The sequence below is a fragment of the Falco peregrinus genome, chromosome 6 (assembly GCF_023634155.1).
Source record: "Falco peregrinus isolate bFalPer1 chromosome 6, bFalPer1.pri, whole genome shotgun sequence".
NCBI classification, from domain to species: Eukaryota; Metazoa; Chordata; class Aves; order Falconiformes; family Falconidae; genus Falco; species Falco peregrinus.
In genome coordinates this window covers 59,190,722-59,207,898 of record NC_073726.1, presented here as the reverse complement: position 1 = coordinate 59,207,898, position 17,177 = coordinate 59,190,722, and the positions used below count along the sequence as shown (strand labels likewise).

At 47.5% G+C, this 17,177-nt stretch overlaps 2 protein-coding genes across 3 annotated transcripts in view; both read right to left on the bottom strand.

The window, feature by feature from the left end:
- Positions 1–1,065: 1,065 nt before the first annotated feature.
- IL2RB (interleukin 2 receptor subunit beta) lies at positions 1,066–16,662 on the bottom strand. Of its 2 annotated transcripts, none has more exons than XM_005232870.3 (10): positions 16,263–16,662; positions 14,901–14,998; positions 14,447–14,573; positions 12,792–12,897; positions 10,957–11,065; positions 9,837–9,985; positions 9,252–9,423; positions 7,269–7,365; positions 5,369–5,453; positions 1,066–4,010 (listed from the first exon to the last, which is right to left on the bottom strand). In XM_005232870.3, the coding sequence occupies exons 2-10, from the start codon at positions 14,980–14,982 to the stop codon at positions 3,183–3,185; spliced, it is 1,755 nt and encodes a 584-aa protein (XP_005232927.3). In that variant the 5' UTR covers positions 14,983–14,998; positions 16,263–16,662; the 3' UTR covers positions 1,066–3,182. The 2 variants fall into 2 exon arrangements, with proteins under 2 accessions (XP_005232927.3, XP_055663580.1); XM_055807605.1 differs by having other exon boundaries at positions 16,529–16,580.
- The window catches only part of RAC2 (Rac family small GTPase 2), a 61,645-nt gene continuing 45,967 nt past the window's right edge, over positions 1,500–17,177 (bottom strand). Inside the window, exon 7 of the mRNA XM_055807607.1 lies at positions 1,500–1,509. The gene's annotated coding sequence lies outside the window, so the exon portion shown is untranslated. The remainder of the gene's footprint in view (positions 1,510–17,177) is intronic.

The window sequence follows — 17,177 nt, the reverse complement described above, 5'->3', positions numbered from 1 at the left end:
TCCCAAGGTTACATATGAAGGCTTGCCACAGTGGGTCAGAAACCAGCTGAGGGTATTTCCCAGTATCAGAGACCTTACTTTTTTGTATCCAAATTTCCTGGAAAGAAGCATCTTCATTCTCTGGTGTTTTCAGCAGAACAAAAAATATAGAATCTCAATCTGATTGATCTAGGCAAGCATACCACATCTATCAGTGCAGACTTTTGAATCAAACAAGGACCAAAAACCTTGATCAGATCTGACTTCAGAGGAATTCCTTTACTGCAAGTACCCTTTACTTTCTGCTTCTCCACAGAAAAGAAACGAAGGGATGTGGGAGGGGGCTGAGAGTGATGCTGTCTATTTAAGAAGAAGGTATTTTGGAAAGAGGGAGATGAGAAATGTGACAGCTATCTTTGCTGTCTCGGGGCTTAAGATAAAGAGAGGACCTGTGGCTGTGGCTGTTAATATTTTCCACACAGTGCTGGCATTCAGCTTTGGTTTGCCTCTGGTACCGATGGACACCATCATAGCATCTTTTTGTCGTTTTGCGAACTACACACTGTGCGTTCATGTTAGCTTGAGAGGGGACCGCTCCACATGTGACATTTCCAAAGAGCTCTTTGGTCCCTTAGGGGGACCTAGTGGAGAAAGGGCCCCATATCTCTGAGAGTGTTATGCCTTTGGTAGTCACAACCTGAGTTACTCACATACAAGGCCACATGACCTTGTCTTCCTGGAAGAAAGGTCCGGTTATCGACAGATCTGATGTTGAGCACTTCCTGCCGCAGTGTGTCACACATTCACGCCCAGCATGGCTGAGTGCTAGCAGCTTGACAGCTTGAAAGCTGTCATCATTTTCACAAGGGAGTGGAAAAATACTGACCCACCAGGATGGTCCTCAGGGTCCTGCAGCAGGATCACCTCCAACTCGGCTTTCTGTTTTAGGTACCTGAGTCGTTTGGGGAAGGGAGTAGGAACAAGGGCCAAAGGTACATTGGTCCAAGCAAAACTTTCCCTAGGACCCTATTTAGAAAAGCTGTTAATCCCTTTCCCCCACTCCAAAGGACATAAAACCACCGTACATTCTTTAATATGTCTTTTATTTACAAAGAGGCAAAGTTTTTCTTTTGTATTCATGTTAGCAGCAAGGATAATTGAAAAGCTCATGAAGATCTACACTGGGACAGGATAACCATCAGTACAACAAGGATCCTTGGCCTGTGTAAGATAGCAAATTGCCCATCAGGGATTCGGTGTCTCTTTTTTAAGTCCATCTGGGAAGATTCTCAAAATATAATAAACAGCTGGGCAAGCCTTGTGCTTCCTTATCTGGGAAGCTGTAGGGTCTTCACCTGTGGACTCCTGGAGACAATGGAGCAGTCCACATCTTGATGCAGGTGGTGAAGAAGCTGATGAGAGGAGAGGTATAGCTCCCCCAGCCCTCTCAGCTGCAGGCAGGCTCAACTACTTTCAGCAGCTTTTTTGAGGTGAAATACAAGCCAGAGGGTGACCCCATAGCCGGGATTCATAATGGCATTCAGGCTGCGCAATGCAAGGTCAGGTAACAGTGTGGGACCAGGACAAAGGGGAAGTCTGACACTTGTACAGACAGCGGCAGGGAAGAATTAGTTCTGGGTGATACTCACAGGGATGACAGAAGTACCAACAAGGTCAACATCCTTGACCTTTTTGATATAAAAACCCTTAGAAGAAAAATCTTTAGCACAGGGCTGGTATTTTCCCACTTCTGAATAGTCCCGAAATATGGCAGGAAAGCAGACAGACAGTACAAATGTCAAATGCAGGGATGGATGTAACCAGAACAGCTTGTCTTCCTTTGCCTTGCCACTTTTCTTCTGAGATGTGCTGCTTTTTCTCAACCCAGATTGGCAAATGGAGGGGGGGGGGGGAGGGGAAGTAGTCTTTACTATCCCCATTCTTTGTGAGGGGATTGAGATTTTCTTTTCATCAAGAGTGCTGATTCGTGGGTTAGTTTTCTGGGCTCATTCACCACATCTTTGCTGCTAATTAGGCAATGGTTTCCCTTGAGCAATGGAAGGAATAGGCAGCACCGTTGCGATGTTTTCCACTAATACAGGATGTGGGATGAACTATTCTGCAATAGGTTACCATAGTCAAATAACTATTTTGCCAGTAGGGCAGACAGGTTTTCAATTTCATGAAAAATATTGCAGCAAGAATGGGAAATTGTGTGCGTTCTTTTTACTGCCATCATCAGACCTGGGGGAAAGAAGGGGGAGGGAGGGGATTTCCCCACTATTTTTAACCCAGTAATGGGGATTTCTTTTTACACTGCACTGCTTAGACAGCTGACAGTTGTAGCTCTGAGCTGACCTTACAGACTCGAGTCTGAAGCTGGACTGAGTAGCTCAGAATGTAATCTCTGATTAAAACCTGAAGTGGGGACATCACAGGAAAAAACACCCTTGGTCAATCAGGAGGAGATGTCTTCATCTATTTCATCACCAGCCGCAGCACTGACTGGCAGTGCTACTGTCCCCTGCACAAAATCTCATGTCTACCTCTTCAGGACTCTCTCCCATTAGAGGCTTTTAAGCTGGGATGAGGCAAACAGACCATCTCCCTGCTCGGCCTTAAAGCTGAGTGCTACTTTACACCAAGATGCAGAGCATGAAAGTGCTGGCACAGCATCCACTAGGAACTGGGAAGGAAAAAACAAGCTGGTGAGGTTTGGGATGGCACTTGAGCATTGTGGGAAGGGGTTTCTGTGCCATAGGATCCAGTAATAGCAGAGAAACAGGTTCAGTTATGAAGGTGAGTCCCTGTTGGCCTGTACAGCAAAGAATCAGGCTTCTACATCTCCATTAGCTGTGTGGCCACTGAACAGCTTTAATGTGTCTATCTGTGTTGCTTTACTGTCCACTAGCCCAATTCTCCATGCAAAATGCCCTCTCATTTCCAGTGATCTGTTTCACTAATGCCTTACCTTGGGAACTAGTGCTATCTGTGTAGCCATCCATGAATTTCCACCTTGTCTATCCTATCCCTTTTCTGGTTTTGCAGCTCTCTAGGGTAACTGTGGTCTCCAGCCTCATTAAAGAACAGTCCCAATGGGTTTGATGCTGAAGTCACATTCGTGTCCTGAACAGAAAAACGGTCCGTCTAGCCTTCCCTGCAGAGAAGACCTTTCCCACCTGTGGGTTTCCTCCAGGCAGATCCTAGACAGAGCAATGGCTGTACTGGCTTTGGAGGTCCCTCAGAGAAAGGTAGGCACCAGTGTTTGGGACTTGGTTGGAGAAAGCTGTTCTGCATGGATCCTCATCCTGGCTTTGCCTTAGAGGTGGAGGCTGAGAGAAAGAAGAGGTAGCGTGTGCTGCTGGCGTACAGGGGTCAGTTGGAGGGCCTGCCTTCCCACTCCCCTCTGTTACATCGGTAGTATTGCTGTCAAGCAGGTCCAGTGGGTCAGGAAATTCAGTCTCCAGCTGGCACAGAGCCTCAGCAGGTTGTAAAGCTACCTTGTCCATCATCTTCTCATCCTTTTTCAGAACCATTGGTGGTGAGGTGCCTTCACTTGACTGGAGTGCCCCAGAAATAGCCATGGCATGCTGAGCTTCACCTTCTGCCTCTCCCACAAAGGAGCTGTTTTGGAAGCCCCAAGCTTCCTTGATGCAGTGAAAGAAGTTGTGTGACAACATAGGCATGTTCTCTGCCAGTGTGCAGAGATCTGGGGAGGGGAGACCATGGTAAGACTCGCTGTCCTCTGTGCCACTGCCCTCTTGGGTGAAAGGCTCATAGGTGAAGTAGACCTGACAGGGTTCAATCTCAAAGGAGTTGGGAAGGTGGAAGAAGAAGTAGCCTTGGTTGGTGAAGCAGCTGGATACAGAGTGCCCACTGGTTTCTAAGGGAGGGTCAGGAGTCAGGGTGCCCTTGGAAAGTAGAGACTGGGAATCCTGGTCATTCTTCTGCATTACCTCAAGCATGGAGATGTCTGGGGTTATGCTGTTCACACAGTAGGAAGATGTGGAGAATGGGGAGGAGAGCCATTTCTGTTGAGGAAAAAAACACAGGAGAGAGACTGTTATGCCCATAGTATAACACTCAGTGAGGAACCAAAGCTTTCTTCTCCTGAGTGCCTGCAGCAATCAAGTGACCTTTTCACTGTCCAAGCAAGAGCAGCTGGAGATGGTGGGTAGGGAAATTCACATTCATGATGTCTCATCTGCAGGATTTTCAGGAAGAGTATACATTTCTGTCATTTGAAATCAAGAGTGGATCTTGGAAGCCTATGCTTTGAGATTTCTGGAGTGGGGAATGGAAGATGGAGGATTAAAGAGAAAGGAAGAAAAATAAAATACAAGACCATAAGATGATATGAAGGTGGAAATATGAAAAGCAATACTGAGATGTGTCTCATGCAATCTATTCCTAGGTGCTACCCAGTTTGTGATATCTACATGGCCCTATGCAGATTTCCTGTCTAAAGTGCTCTTCCAGGTCCTTTGTGCCTAGATTTCCACACTCACCATGAGTGACATCCTTCAGTGCATCATTATCCTTAAAAATTAACTTATTTTAATAACATCTAACTTCATTGCCTTTATGGCCAGTAAACCAGTTTTTCTAGTTCCTTCTGCACTGAGAAAGTGTCTTCAGTGCCTGCTGCACACCCCTCTCCTCCTGTAGTTTAAGCTTTCTAAGGTTTTTTACATTTAGGCTTTTTCGCAAGCTCTGCTGTCCTCTGGACCCTCTGCAGTTTGTTTCCATCCTTCTTGAAGCCGGATGCCCCTTGAGATCACCTCCCACGTCTTGCATCTGATGCTCCCTTTAATACTGCATTGAATGGTAATTGTCTTCTTGCAGCTGCCCATGCTCACAGAGAGATTAGGGGAAGGGAGAAAGTGGAGGTGGAGAAAGAAGGAAAAGAGACAACAAGAACAGAGAAAACAGCTAAGTGCCATCCAGCGTGATGGCAATTCACATTAGGAGCAGAGGAAAGGCTCGCAGCCAGGAGGAGGGGAACACAGCAAGAAATCAGGGGAAGAGCTGGGCAGACTAGGGCAGGTAGGATGGGACCAAAGTGGGGTGGAAGGGGATCTGAGAGGCCAAGATCCCTCCCATAGGTCCCTTGTTTTCTTTCAGGCTCCCCGTTAGGGGAGCAGGGTGCTGAGGTTTGTGTGGTTTGCTGTTTCTCGGTTCTGTAATTAGACATGCCTCAGTCGAATGTCAGGTTTTAGGTCAGAAAATAAAACTCAAGCGCAGAACCCAGCAGCTGGTGCTACAGGCACGTGTCATGTGTGCACATGTAGGTCTGACAACTGGCTATCTGTCCTGGGCATGTGCTGCTGCACCCTCCTTTCCCTCATTTCTCCCTCATAACCACATGGCTTCATCCCCAGTCCCATACCTGAATGTCACCTCCGTGAACTGAAACAAGTGGGGGAAAGAACTTCTCAGGGTCTGGGATGTGAATCTTCAGGACTTTCTTAAACCTTGACAAAAGAGAATGAGAAGAAGGAATGAAGCAGGGACTGATCCTGACCCATCTGGCACTGTGGTGGGGGTAGGAGAGAGCATTGTAGCTCACGGGTACAACACTGGTGTGGAGGACAGGTAGAATAAAAACAAGCCTGAGGGGTCTCCTTGCACTTGAGTGGCCTGAAATACAGTAGGTGAGGAATGAGACATACAGAGATGAGGTAGTTAAACCTGGCATTGGAAAACACACTGCCCTCAGCCTTTTCCCTGGGGAAGCCCAACCAAGAGTTCAATGGTTTCTTCCCTGCCTCGGCCAGTCATCTTAACTTCTCCACCTGCCCCTTAGCCCCTGTTATGCTGACAAGCTGGGCAGGTCTCCGCTGTTCCCTCTTGGGCTTCAGCTGCTGTGAGCTGCCCCCTCTTTGCTTTGCTGCCAACACAGTGACTCAGAGGACCACATGGCCTGAGCGGGACCATCGCTGGCAAAGCTGTGCCACAGCTCTGCCCTCTTAGCAGGATGCTGCATGGTATAGCTATGATACACTGGCTGTGCAAGCCATCTGAGTACACCTTGCATCAGCCTGGAGGCCTCTACTTCACTGGAATCAGTGTGTTGTCATCCTGAGGCACCCTGAAGTGATCTAATCTTCTCAGTCCCTCAGAGAGGTTGGCTGACCTTGTCGGCTCTTTGCTGAAGCTTTGCTGTAGAGTGCTCTGAGGAAAGACCCTCCTGACTTCTGGAGGCAATCAATGTACTCTCTAAAGCACCAGAATTTGCTAGTTCTTGCATATAAACTACCTTACATCACTGCAGATGCTATTTTTATTCATGCATGTCTAATCCTTCCTTGGATCTTACCTCAGCATTATCCTCCATCCAGTTCCCCCGGGTTAATTATACTCTGTGGAGAAAGCAGGCCTTTTTATCTCTCTCTGTGCTATATAGCTAGCACTTTCTCACCTTTGTGTTATGACTCAAGGTGAAACACAGTGACCAGTGACTTTCTCAGTATCCATCTTGCTTCAACATGCTTCTCCTTCTTTCCTTACAGAGCTGATCCAGTCTCTGCTGCCTCATCCCTAAGAATGAACATCTCCTTGCTCCCTGCCATGAACCCTGCTTCTTTACTCCTGTCCTGAGATGAGAGAACCTGTGGCCATTTCTAACCTCACTGTGCTGACAAGTCACTCTGTATTATTGCATGGGGTCACCTTGTGAGATGCTTTCAGTCCTGAATAAACGCAGTGTCTGGGTAGGAATGCTGGCAAAGAGATCTTTAAAGCATCATGTAGATGTTTACCAGCATGTGATAAGACACTTCGGGACTGCACAGACCAGGGAAAAGAAGAATTATACTCCTTACTCAGGAATTTTGCTCACAGACCAAATGTCACCACGTCCTGCCTGAGCTCTCACTGGAATGTTTAAATGAGAAGGCAGCAGTACCTGGGCTTGCTTGGTCCTCTCTGCTGATGGAGTGCTCAACCCAGTGGCCTGCTTTTTAAGAGGCAATTTTGGTGCATCTCTTCCAGGGAACACCACTGTAACCCTGAGCAACAGAAGCGCTGAGGTGGCTGCTTTTAATTCAGCCAGGGCATGGCACCAGGTCACAGAAGCACAGCACAATACTATGATAGTGGTGAAACCACATCATCTTGGGTGGTGATACATATACCCAGACAGATGTCAGCCTCAAAAGGTTGGGCTATAAACCATATTTTTAAGTCAGTCTCTATCCTACTAATGCCAAGTGAAAAATAACTCAGGTTTTGAGAAGACACACAAGATACAGGAGAGGAACAGAGAGGAAAACTTGATTCTCGTTTACCATTTCAGGGTCCGTAAGTTAATAAGGCAGGCAGTCCCAATGATCACGAAGATGCAAGTGCTCACTATAATTGCTGGCAGGAAAGGCTGGGATGTTTCTGCAAGATGAGAGAGAGCAAGGGAGTTGCAGTGAAAATTTAACCAGGATTCTGGAGGCAGGAGTTGCAGCCCTTCCATGGCTGTTCAAGATGATAAAAGTGGGCATTTATTATAATTTTAAACAATATTATACAATTATATACAATTATAATACACAAAGCCTTTATTATAATTTTCTAAATATTATAATATTATAGAAAATTATAATATACAGGTCAGGAAAATGAGTTCTGCTGTCTCATGTAGGATGCCTTTGAGCTGATAGGAGTTTCAGAGTCCGCTTGGCATTGCTTAATAGATAGCTTGTGCTGAACAGCTTGAAATCCCTGTGCATAATGGCACCACAGCTGGGGGTTGCCACAGATGAGGTGCCACAGCCTGCTGGTTGAAGTGTCCATCAATCTGTCTGTCTCATTGCAAAGGAAATCAGGGAGTCCTAAAAGCAGATTAAGTGGGTTTGGAGACTTGAAACAGCATTATGAGTCAGAGGGGGAGACAAAGTCATGGGGTTCATGGGTCTTTGAGAAGGCAGGAGGACCAAGGATGGAGAAGGTTAGGGGTCAAGGGGCGGGCTTCTTTCTCTGGAGAGGTGTAAGAAAGATTTAGGAAGCTAAGAAGGTTACAGCTTTCCACCATATTTTACTATTTGGTTTGTAGGATTAAGAGAAAGAGACTGAGTTCCCATATTGCCAGCGCTGCCAGCATTCATCAGTCTTGTCTGGCATCATCTCAAACTTTTCTTAATCTGTCTCTTTCACACACATCTCCCAGTGCACCTTAGCTTGGTCTTACTATTCTGGTGCCTGTCTCCTCTGCCTGCTGCCTCATCTCCCTCCACCCCTAATGTCCCTTAGTCTGGGCCTGCACAGCATCTCTGGAGTAGTCGTGAGGGAGCAGAGAAAAAATAAAAGGAGGAGGAGACATTTTTAGGACATACTTTCTTTGCCTGTCCTTGAGATGCTACTCAGATCACTTTGTCTCCTCTGCCTCTGGTACACTGGTTATCTTTGGGTCTTGGTTGCTATGACAACTGGTTGCGGCTGTATCCTATTCACTGACATCACACACTGTCAAAATTTGATCGCCACGGCAACACACTGCCCTTTCTAAACATAGCTCTTGTGTTTATACCAGCACCAGGCACAACAGGGAGGGGCTGAGCGGAGCCAGAGTGGGGGCGACATGAGAAGGAATAACCTCTAACTGCTTATTTTTTGGAAAAGAAATGACAGAGACCGCAGCCAATGACTCACCGAAGAGACTGGCTCAGGGCACTGTCTCTCAGTGCTGGAGGTGTCCTCCATGCTGTGGTTCATGGCAATGACTGATGTGAGTCTCAGTGGGCATTTTTGGAAGAGACTTCACATGTGTGTATGTCTCTTCCATTCTCCCCACGACTTTGCTTCCTAGGCTCAGGTGTTCAGGAGCTCAGCGCTCTCCTTCACTGTGTTTCACTGATCAATGGCTCCAATGAACTGGGCCATTTTATAAAGCCTGATTTATGTTCTCAGGCCACATTAGCACCTGGGAAATGCCAGTCCCAGCAGAAGGGAAACATGGGCACTGCTTCTGCAGGTCAGACATCTGGCCTTACTGCTCTGGGGAAGCAGTCCCTGATTTAAATCTTGTGGATTTTGCCTGGCTTCTGGAAGTCAGAGGGGTTCTGCTGGGGTGAGGGAGTCTTTGCTTTTAAGCCCTGTTGAGCCAGTGTGACCTAACAGATTAGGAGGGACAGATTGTTTCCAACCTTTCTATTGCTCTTCAGTCAACACAATCCTCCCTACTCATCTTCTTCCAGTTTCTCAGCCTGCTTTGGCCCTTCTCTTTGTTTCCCCTGAGTCCCTATTTTCCCCTCCAAGTCAGACTGCCTGACTCTGATCCTTACGGTCAGCATGTGTCCTCCACAGTATTGTCTTGCTCCAGTCGCTCCACACGCCTTTGTAGGTACTTGAAGCACTTGGCCTTGCACGCACAGCTGCCTCATATTTCAAGTTGGGTGAGAGGCTCTCAAACACCACCCACATCTGGTCCTGCACAATGGTGAAGTTCCTGGCCTCCTGGGAGTAGGGCAAAATTAGAACATCATCAACATCCTGTCTTACAGCCTTACATCCCCATCTCTTCCTCAGAGAGGACCTGTCTCAGGTCCCTACACCTCGTGTGCTGCTTGTTCAGCCTGGAGGAAAATTCTTCTCTGCTTTGCTTTTTTTTTCCCTTTCAGGTCTGTCCTGGAACTGTCTGGATTTCTTTTTGACATCACTAAGTAAAATAGGATTCCCATCTGCCTCCATGTCATCACCAAACACTGGCATCAGGTGACACAGATAAAAGGGTTCGGGGGTGTCATCTGCTCTCCAGCTTCACCAAAGCTGGTTTCATCCTGAGGGGAGGCTCAGGAGCAAATCCTGGGTGACATAAAGAAGACCAGGATTTGCACAGTGACAGCTCCCAGTACCCCCTCTGAACTCACCTCCCAGGACTGACTCGTGGTTCGATACCGCACTTGGTATTCCCGCTCCCCATCCAAATAGTGAGAGGAAATATCCAGGCTCCACGTTAAGTTGTACATGTTTTCAGTTTTGTTAACCAGCTGAAGATTTCCTGGAGGCCTCAGCTTTACTGGAAAGAAAGAAGGAGCAGGGCTGATACCTCCACACTATCTGTCCATAACAGGACTCTATGACAAACCCCACTGCAGCAGGGTTGGCGTCTTGGCTGGGCTTACAGATTCCAGCCAGTCACAGCCACGTGAAATGTGTAGTGAGCTCTGTTCCCCCTTCTTCCCCACTGTCAGATGGCAAAAGGTCTGTTGTCTCTGGGCTATGTTACAGTCAGCTCCTCCTGTGAGCCTGTGAGAGTGGCCCCTGCGGTCAGGGCAATCAATCCCACATGGCCATGCATCCTACCTTGTAGGGGTGACCCACAAGGCAACTGTGTGGGCAGGAATGGAGCACGGCTGGGCAGACAGCTGCTTCCCGCCTGCTCTTTCAGAGAGCTGCAGCCACAGGGGATGGAGTTAACACAGACTGTCTAGGCTGATCCTTCCCAATCCCTGACTCCAGCTATGCCTTGTTATGCCTTGCAGCAGCTCTATCAGATGTCTTCTTGAGCCAGGTAAACTCACACATCCAGCAAAAAAATTACTCAAGCAGATGTTTTTCTGCTGGATTAGTGATTGAACCCTTTCAGCAAAGACTGATGCATACCAAAGCTGGCTTAAAGGAGGGTGGAAGCACATATCTGGTAGGAGGGGCAGGGGAAAAGCAGCAAGACTTTCCCTCCTTGCAGCATGCATTTTTCAGGAGGTCAGATGAACTGTCATTGCCTGTTTGAAGACTCCTAGCAAAGTACTCTTATTTAACAGTGTCCCAGGTACAGGACAGGATGGGAATTGGTTGGCATGACACTGCATTTTAGAGGTGCAAGTGTCAGGAGTCAATATGGTTCATCAGTCTTAGTTGTAGAGGGGACAAGGAAAAGACACAAGTCTAAAATCAGCTGTGGGTGTTGCACAGGGGTGGATGAGGAAGAGAAATTAGCTATTATTTTGTGGGGAAGCTTCAGAGGCTGCAAGACAGAGGAGTACTCACTATTTGCAAGCGGATTGAAATCTTCTATTTGCGCAGGCATAGACCTATTCTCTCCAATCTGGCAATGGACAGACATGGTAAGACGATCTGCAGTGGTGAAGCACTGAGACTGCAAGGAAAATTTACCATTAGTGACACCGAAGTTCATCACTAAGCATTCATATTTCTAAGCATTGCCTATGTATAAGAGGTTTAGGAATACTTGACAATAAACATGGACAATATTTGTGGCTGAAAGGCATAATCCTCAGTGGTGACTGAGGAACCAAAGATTTATACTTCATGTGGTTGGATGTTTTTTTGTTCATTGGGGAGAAGGGCACAAAATACGATGATATGCTAGTTTGCTAGTATTGCTATATATGCTGACTAAGCAGGAAAAATTACTTTCTATGAGTGTTATTTATTAAGAAAATATATTTATACTAAAACATTTTGTGTTCATTGGTGAGACTGAGATGACATCAGTATTAAATATTACTCTTGAAATGCAATGATACCAGAGGGCCACATACATCATATAGTATTAAATAAGCAATAGGGAAATTAGCTTGATTAGAAAGAAAAGATTTTGGAGAAGTTTACGAACCCTTCAATTTGTCTTTGCACATGATAAGCAAAATGTAAGAAGGCTTGTCTGTTGTTAGAACTGTTAGAACTGGTTGTGACTTTATCAGTAAGGAGAATTAGCTCATATTTGGGTGGGGCTTTTTTTGAAAACACAAGGACTACAGTAACTCTGGGTATGACTGAAAGAAGTACATAATGAATCTAAGAAAGGAATGATTTAAATAAAGAATAATAGCTAGAGGGTTTGCATCACCATTTTCTCCAGTGATGTGTTGCTGTTGCACCTTGCATTTGACACATCTAACCAGACTTCACAGTAGTTAATGATCAGGAAAACAGTACTGACCTCTTAAAGGAAAATGAGGTCAAGAGGTGACCTCAGAGCTGATGGTGTCCATCCCTCCTCAGAGGAAGGGATTAGGGCCAAACCCAGGTAACTGAGACATGGGACAGTGCATGTGATCTGTGTGTCCTGCACCTCTTCTGCACATGTCAGAACAGCCTGGGCCAGCTCACAGTCACAGAATCATAGAATCATAGAAGCATAGAATCATAGAAGCATAGAATCATTTAGGTTGGAAAAGACCTTTAAGATCATCAACCCAGGACTGACAAGTTCACCAGTAAACCATGCCTCTAAGCACCATATCCATATGTTTTTTGAAAGCTTCCAGGGATAGTGATTCTACCACTTTCCTGGGCAGCATGTTCCAATGCTTGACCACCCTTCCAGTGAAGAATTTTTTCCTAATATCCCATCTAAACCTCCCCTGGTGCAACTTCAGGCTGTTTCCTTTTGTCCTATCGCTTGTTACATGGGAGAAGAGACCTACTGCCACCTGTCTAAAACCTCCTTTCAGATAGGTGTTAAGAGCAATAAGTTACCCTGAGTCTCCTTTTCTCCAGACTAAACAACGCCAGTTCCCTCAGCCACTCCTCATAAGACTTGTGCTCCAGACCCTTCATCAGCTTTGTTGCCCTTTTTTGGACATGCTCCAGCATCTCAATGTCTTCCTTTGTAGGGGCCCAAACCAGGGGGACCATTATTTCCCTAGTTCCAATGAAGCCAAACCCTCCCACAGAGGAACCCACAGGGGCAATGCCTATTGACAGCACACATCAAGTCCAACTCCAGAACTGGAGTCAGGGACTAGGTTTGGGCTTTTTACATTGCTTCTCGATGTCACACATTCATACACCCCAAATTCACATACAAATTCTTTCCTCCTGGTCATTAGTGCGGACGTTGCAGATTAATTACTCACATTACTGTTTTTGCCGAAGGTCTTGATGCATCTCCTCAGTCCTGTCATGTGTTCTGCCTTGGGCAATTCACAGTGCTCCTTGAATTTTTCAGGAAAGGGAAATAACCTGGGTTTTAAGCAGGAGAACTTCCGTGAGATGGAGATCCTGTTTTGTATTTAGTCAAACTATATGTAACACTAAAGGCCATTCAAAACATTTTGCATCCTACCATATTTGCTGCACAGGTTACAGCAATGATGTAATCCCACTTTCTCTCCCCACTGCATCACTCAGACAATTTTTACGTACTGGCACATAATGCATCAATGTCTCAATGCATCCCAGTTATTTCAAGCCAAAGATAACAGCAGGTTTCCAGTTTCCAAGTCTTCACAAAACTACCTCCTCTGCTTCCTGTTGATATCAGAGGGCATGCAAAGCCCAAACACACCTGCTGCCTGCAACTGTGCCAATGTAGCCCTAGAAGACAGGTGCCTGTTTCAGCCCCATTAGGGTTTACAGGTCTCCTTCTAGCCACTGTCAGTCCTGTAGGATCTCAAGTACTGAGTGAGATGTATCCTCTGAGCCAGATCACATCCCAGTCAGCCAGGACCATATGTCACATTTGGCAGCGCTACGCCATGACTTCTTTTCTCCTCTGACAAGTATGGCTAGACAGTCTAAGCTGAGCTATGGCACAGGGGGTGACAGGGTGGGAGAACATCCATGGGGTTGCAGCTTAAGGGGTATCAGACTGAGCTGCCTGCTCCATCTGTAAGGTCAGATCAAGCCTGGGACTTGCTGATGCTGGGGAGAGGTGGTGTCCTAGAGCCCTGGCCAAGAAATAGCACAGATCCAAACCCAGCCCAGATTCCAGCCCCAGTCTCTGTGATTCACATGCATGGAGCAACATAAACCTTTTGGGTTTCTAGATCCATGCACCAGGCCCCAGAATATATTTACCCATCTCACCGCATTGAAGGTGTCTCTGTGACAGTCAGGAGCAACCCACCCGCTGCCAGAATCACACCGAGCCTCTCCTTATGACAGGAACCCAGTAAGGCCCTGGGGTAGGCTGGAGATGTCATCCTGGGAGACCACAGAGACTCAGCCAGCCTCCACTGCAGTACTGGCCACACACCTACCCCTCTGCTGGGAGACATGTGGAGAGGAAAACATCATGAACTGGGAGAGATGAAAGGGCCAGGGGAGAAAAGTGGAACAATATTTTCCTCCGTTTCTTGCTACTCAGGGTGCAACATCCCAGTTCATCCTGGCAATGAGCAAATGGCCTCTGTATAACTTTAATTCCACCCTCCTCTTCCCCCATCTCTATACATCCTCCTTTTCCATTGAAGATGCCTTTCAGTCCAGAGGCTGGCTACCAAGGAAAAGGGACTTTTTGGAAAACAAAGCACAGGCAGAGCTATGGAGATGGAAGGTGGGCTGTGCTAGACAGTTGGTGACCACCAGATGACAAACACTGCATGGTGGCCAGCACCTGTGAGAAGCCCACATGGGGTTGGAGGCTAAGTTCAAGACAAAGCCCCTTGGTTCTGTGACTCCACTATACTTGGCCTGGGGATGGGGACCCTACGATTTTGTTAAGTGATAAACTTCCCGGGAGACTTTTCATTCAAAACATTGGCTTTCCTCAGCCACTCCAGTCACCCACCTGTCACAAAAAGCTAACTTTGATAAAATCTCCAGCTGGCATGGTGCTTCAACCAGGTCCCTGCCTGGGTTCCAGTCACAAAAGAGAGCTGCTCGTGAGTCATACCAGCAAGTTAGGCTGGAGGTGCCTGTCAGCAGAGAAGAGATGGACAGCAATGTGGCTGGATTAGTAATGATGTTTGGCATTAACCATCACCCCAGACAATTCTGTCCCATCCCAAACTACAGACTCCTCTGCTGGATAGCTGTCTCCAAGAAAGAAAAGCAGAGCCACTTGCTTCTCTATGTCATTGGAGGTTGATGTGCTCATAGGAGACCTGTAACTATTGCAGCCTCCTCTGGCTGTGTGTTACAACACTAGCATTGTGCAGCAACACATTGTGGCGCACCCCCCCTCTGGGTCACCCCTCTCCCTGCTTGCCCAGCTGGCTTGGGTGAAAGGAATCACTTCTCACCTTGTGCTGAGTCTGATGTCCATGAGGGAGGCATGAAGCTGAACAGCCAGAGGTAACACAGAAGCAGCAGAGAGGGCTTCATCTGTACTGGTGACACGCTGAAAGAGAGAAGACGCCCCCCAGCATAGCTCAGCAATGCAAATTAGGAAGAAGTCATCTCGTAGGAGGCATCCACTGTCCTAGGGCAGGGCTCAATGCCAGGGCCAATCTTCCAGAGCCAGAAGCTTACACTTCTGCCACTCTGGAGTCTGTGCTTTTTCCTCAGCACCTCATTGTTTTCCTGCCTTGGTTGCTTTGCTCAACACTGAAGCCATTTGCAGTGCAGCACAGGAGTAATGCCTTCTGGAAATGTGTGTGTGAGTGCACAGCAGTCCACATGTGTTGTTTCAGGCTGCTTGCTGACTCAGGTAGAGAGTGCTGCCTCGGTTGAATACAGCTTGTGCTTCGAAGAGCTTCTTTTTTTGGTAAGCCCTAGGTCTGAAATAACTAGGTGCTTGCTGAGTAAGAGAAGTCTCTAGCTGTAACTGACAAAAGTTAGGTGCAGAGCTCATGGCTTAGGAGGTACATTTTGAATGGCTTGTTTGGGAGAGGAGGGGAAATAGGGAGAAGAAGGAGTTTACCAGGTTCTGGAAAGTCAAGGCTTTACCGTATCACAAAGTATTACATAGTCATACACAAACCGTGCACCATCCTTGCCAAGTAGACCTTGCACTGCCTTGGAAGGAGCTGTGCTTTTAGGTGTAGCAGAAAAGTTGAGCTTTGCAATTAGGAAACTCTGCAGCATCTCTCATCCATCTGTGGTACCCAGGGAGACTCCTTGTCTAACAAAGCCTGTACAACCATGCTCCATATCAGACAGACTGAGCTTATGGGCTTCTCATCCAAGCCTCCCCCTCTCCCCACCCACCTGGACATCCATACCTCAAGGTCTGCCTCTTCCCAGAGGAGAAGGGATCATCCTCACCTCTCAGCAAGCCCACAGCCCCTGCAGAGCTGAGCAAACCAAGACAGAGTCCTGCTGGACTCTGCTGGGACTGCCAGGGGAGTGGGAAAAGAGGGTTTATAAAGATCTGGCATGAGGCATATTACTGATTCCCCTTGTGATAAAAGATTAGGTTCAGAGGAAAAAAAACATGATGACAACACATTAACAGACAAAGGGGAGAGAAAGAGAGAGAAAGAAAGCAGGCGGCATGGTTGTGAGATGTGGGGTATGATTTGAGAGGACTGTGGAGAGACAGATAAATACGTGCTCAGCCCTCCCCAATGGTGAGATTCAGTTTGTCAGACTGAAACTCCTTCCAAGACGCTTTTCAGATCAGCCACCCCCATGTAGGAGAGAGCTGGCATCGCCCCCTTTACCTTCCAGCTCCAGGCACCCGGCGATCCAGATGGAGTCCCCAAGGACCAGGTTGTGGGGTTGGATGGAAGCAGGTGCTGGACGCCAAACAGAGAGGGGAACAGGGAGGGGGAAAAGCAACAGGGAGGGAGGTGGATATCCTAGTTCAATGCATGTCCAGGTGTCAGCCAGTGCTGCTGGCATGAGAGGAGAGGTGCTTCCAGCCCAGCAGTTCTGCTGCAGAGCCGTTCCTCTCGTACGTGCGTGGTCTCTGTCTTCTCCCTCTCACCTTTGCACAGGAAGCTGCTGCTTGCTTGCCTTGTCAGACTGAGACGAGGCCCTGAAGTATCGAAAGGGCTAGTGAGGCCGAGAATAAAAAGCCCCAAACCACGTCCTACTTCCTGCTGGTAAAGCAATAGGTGCAGAAACAAGGGTGGAGGGATCAGGTGTTAGCTTACAGTGCTCAGATATACGGGGACCAGTTTGTAACTATTGCTGGGAAGCAAAAGAGAGAGAGAGAAGGACCTGTCCTCTTGGGGCACTGGCAAGAGACCCATCGCTTCCTCTTTCAATAACCCAAACAGAAAACTCATATCACTCTCAGGGTCTGCACACGTGCACAGATCACTTTGAAACCAGGGGTAGGAGTCAAACTGCAGTAGAAATACCGTGGACCACTTTGTGGAAAATAACTTGAGTCATTGACCTAAGCAACACCAGAATGAAACCAGCCTCCACATCACTGCCCCAGTTTCAGAGGATCCATCCTGGGTCAGAGCAGGAGCGGAACGAGGGCAGTGCTGAGTGTGAGCAAGCTTGAGGCACAGCCTTCACACTTGCAGATGGTGTGACACCACAAGAACACGTGTCCCACGGCCTCCCTACCCGGCTGAGCACCCCACTGGCTTCACAGAGGAAGAATCACCTGCTTCAACCAG

Excerpts from the sequence above, each read along its gene's own strand:
- IL2RB (XM_005232870.3), bottom strand. The coding sequence starts at position 14,982 with ATGAAGCCCTCTCTGCTGCTTCTGTGTTACCTCTGGCTGTTCAGCTTC. Across the intron at positions 9,986-10,956 it reads TTTCAATCCGCTTGCAAATA|TAAAGCTGAGGCCTCCAGGA; the intron begins GTGAGTACTCCT and ends CTTTCTTTCCAG. Across the intron at positions 7,366-9,251 it reads GTGGAGGACACATGCTGACC|AAACATCCCAGCCTTTCCTG; the intron begins GTAAGGATCAGA and ends CTCATCTTGCAG.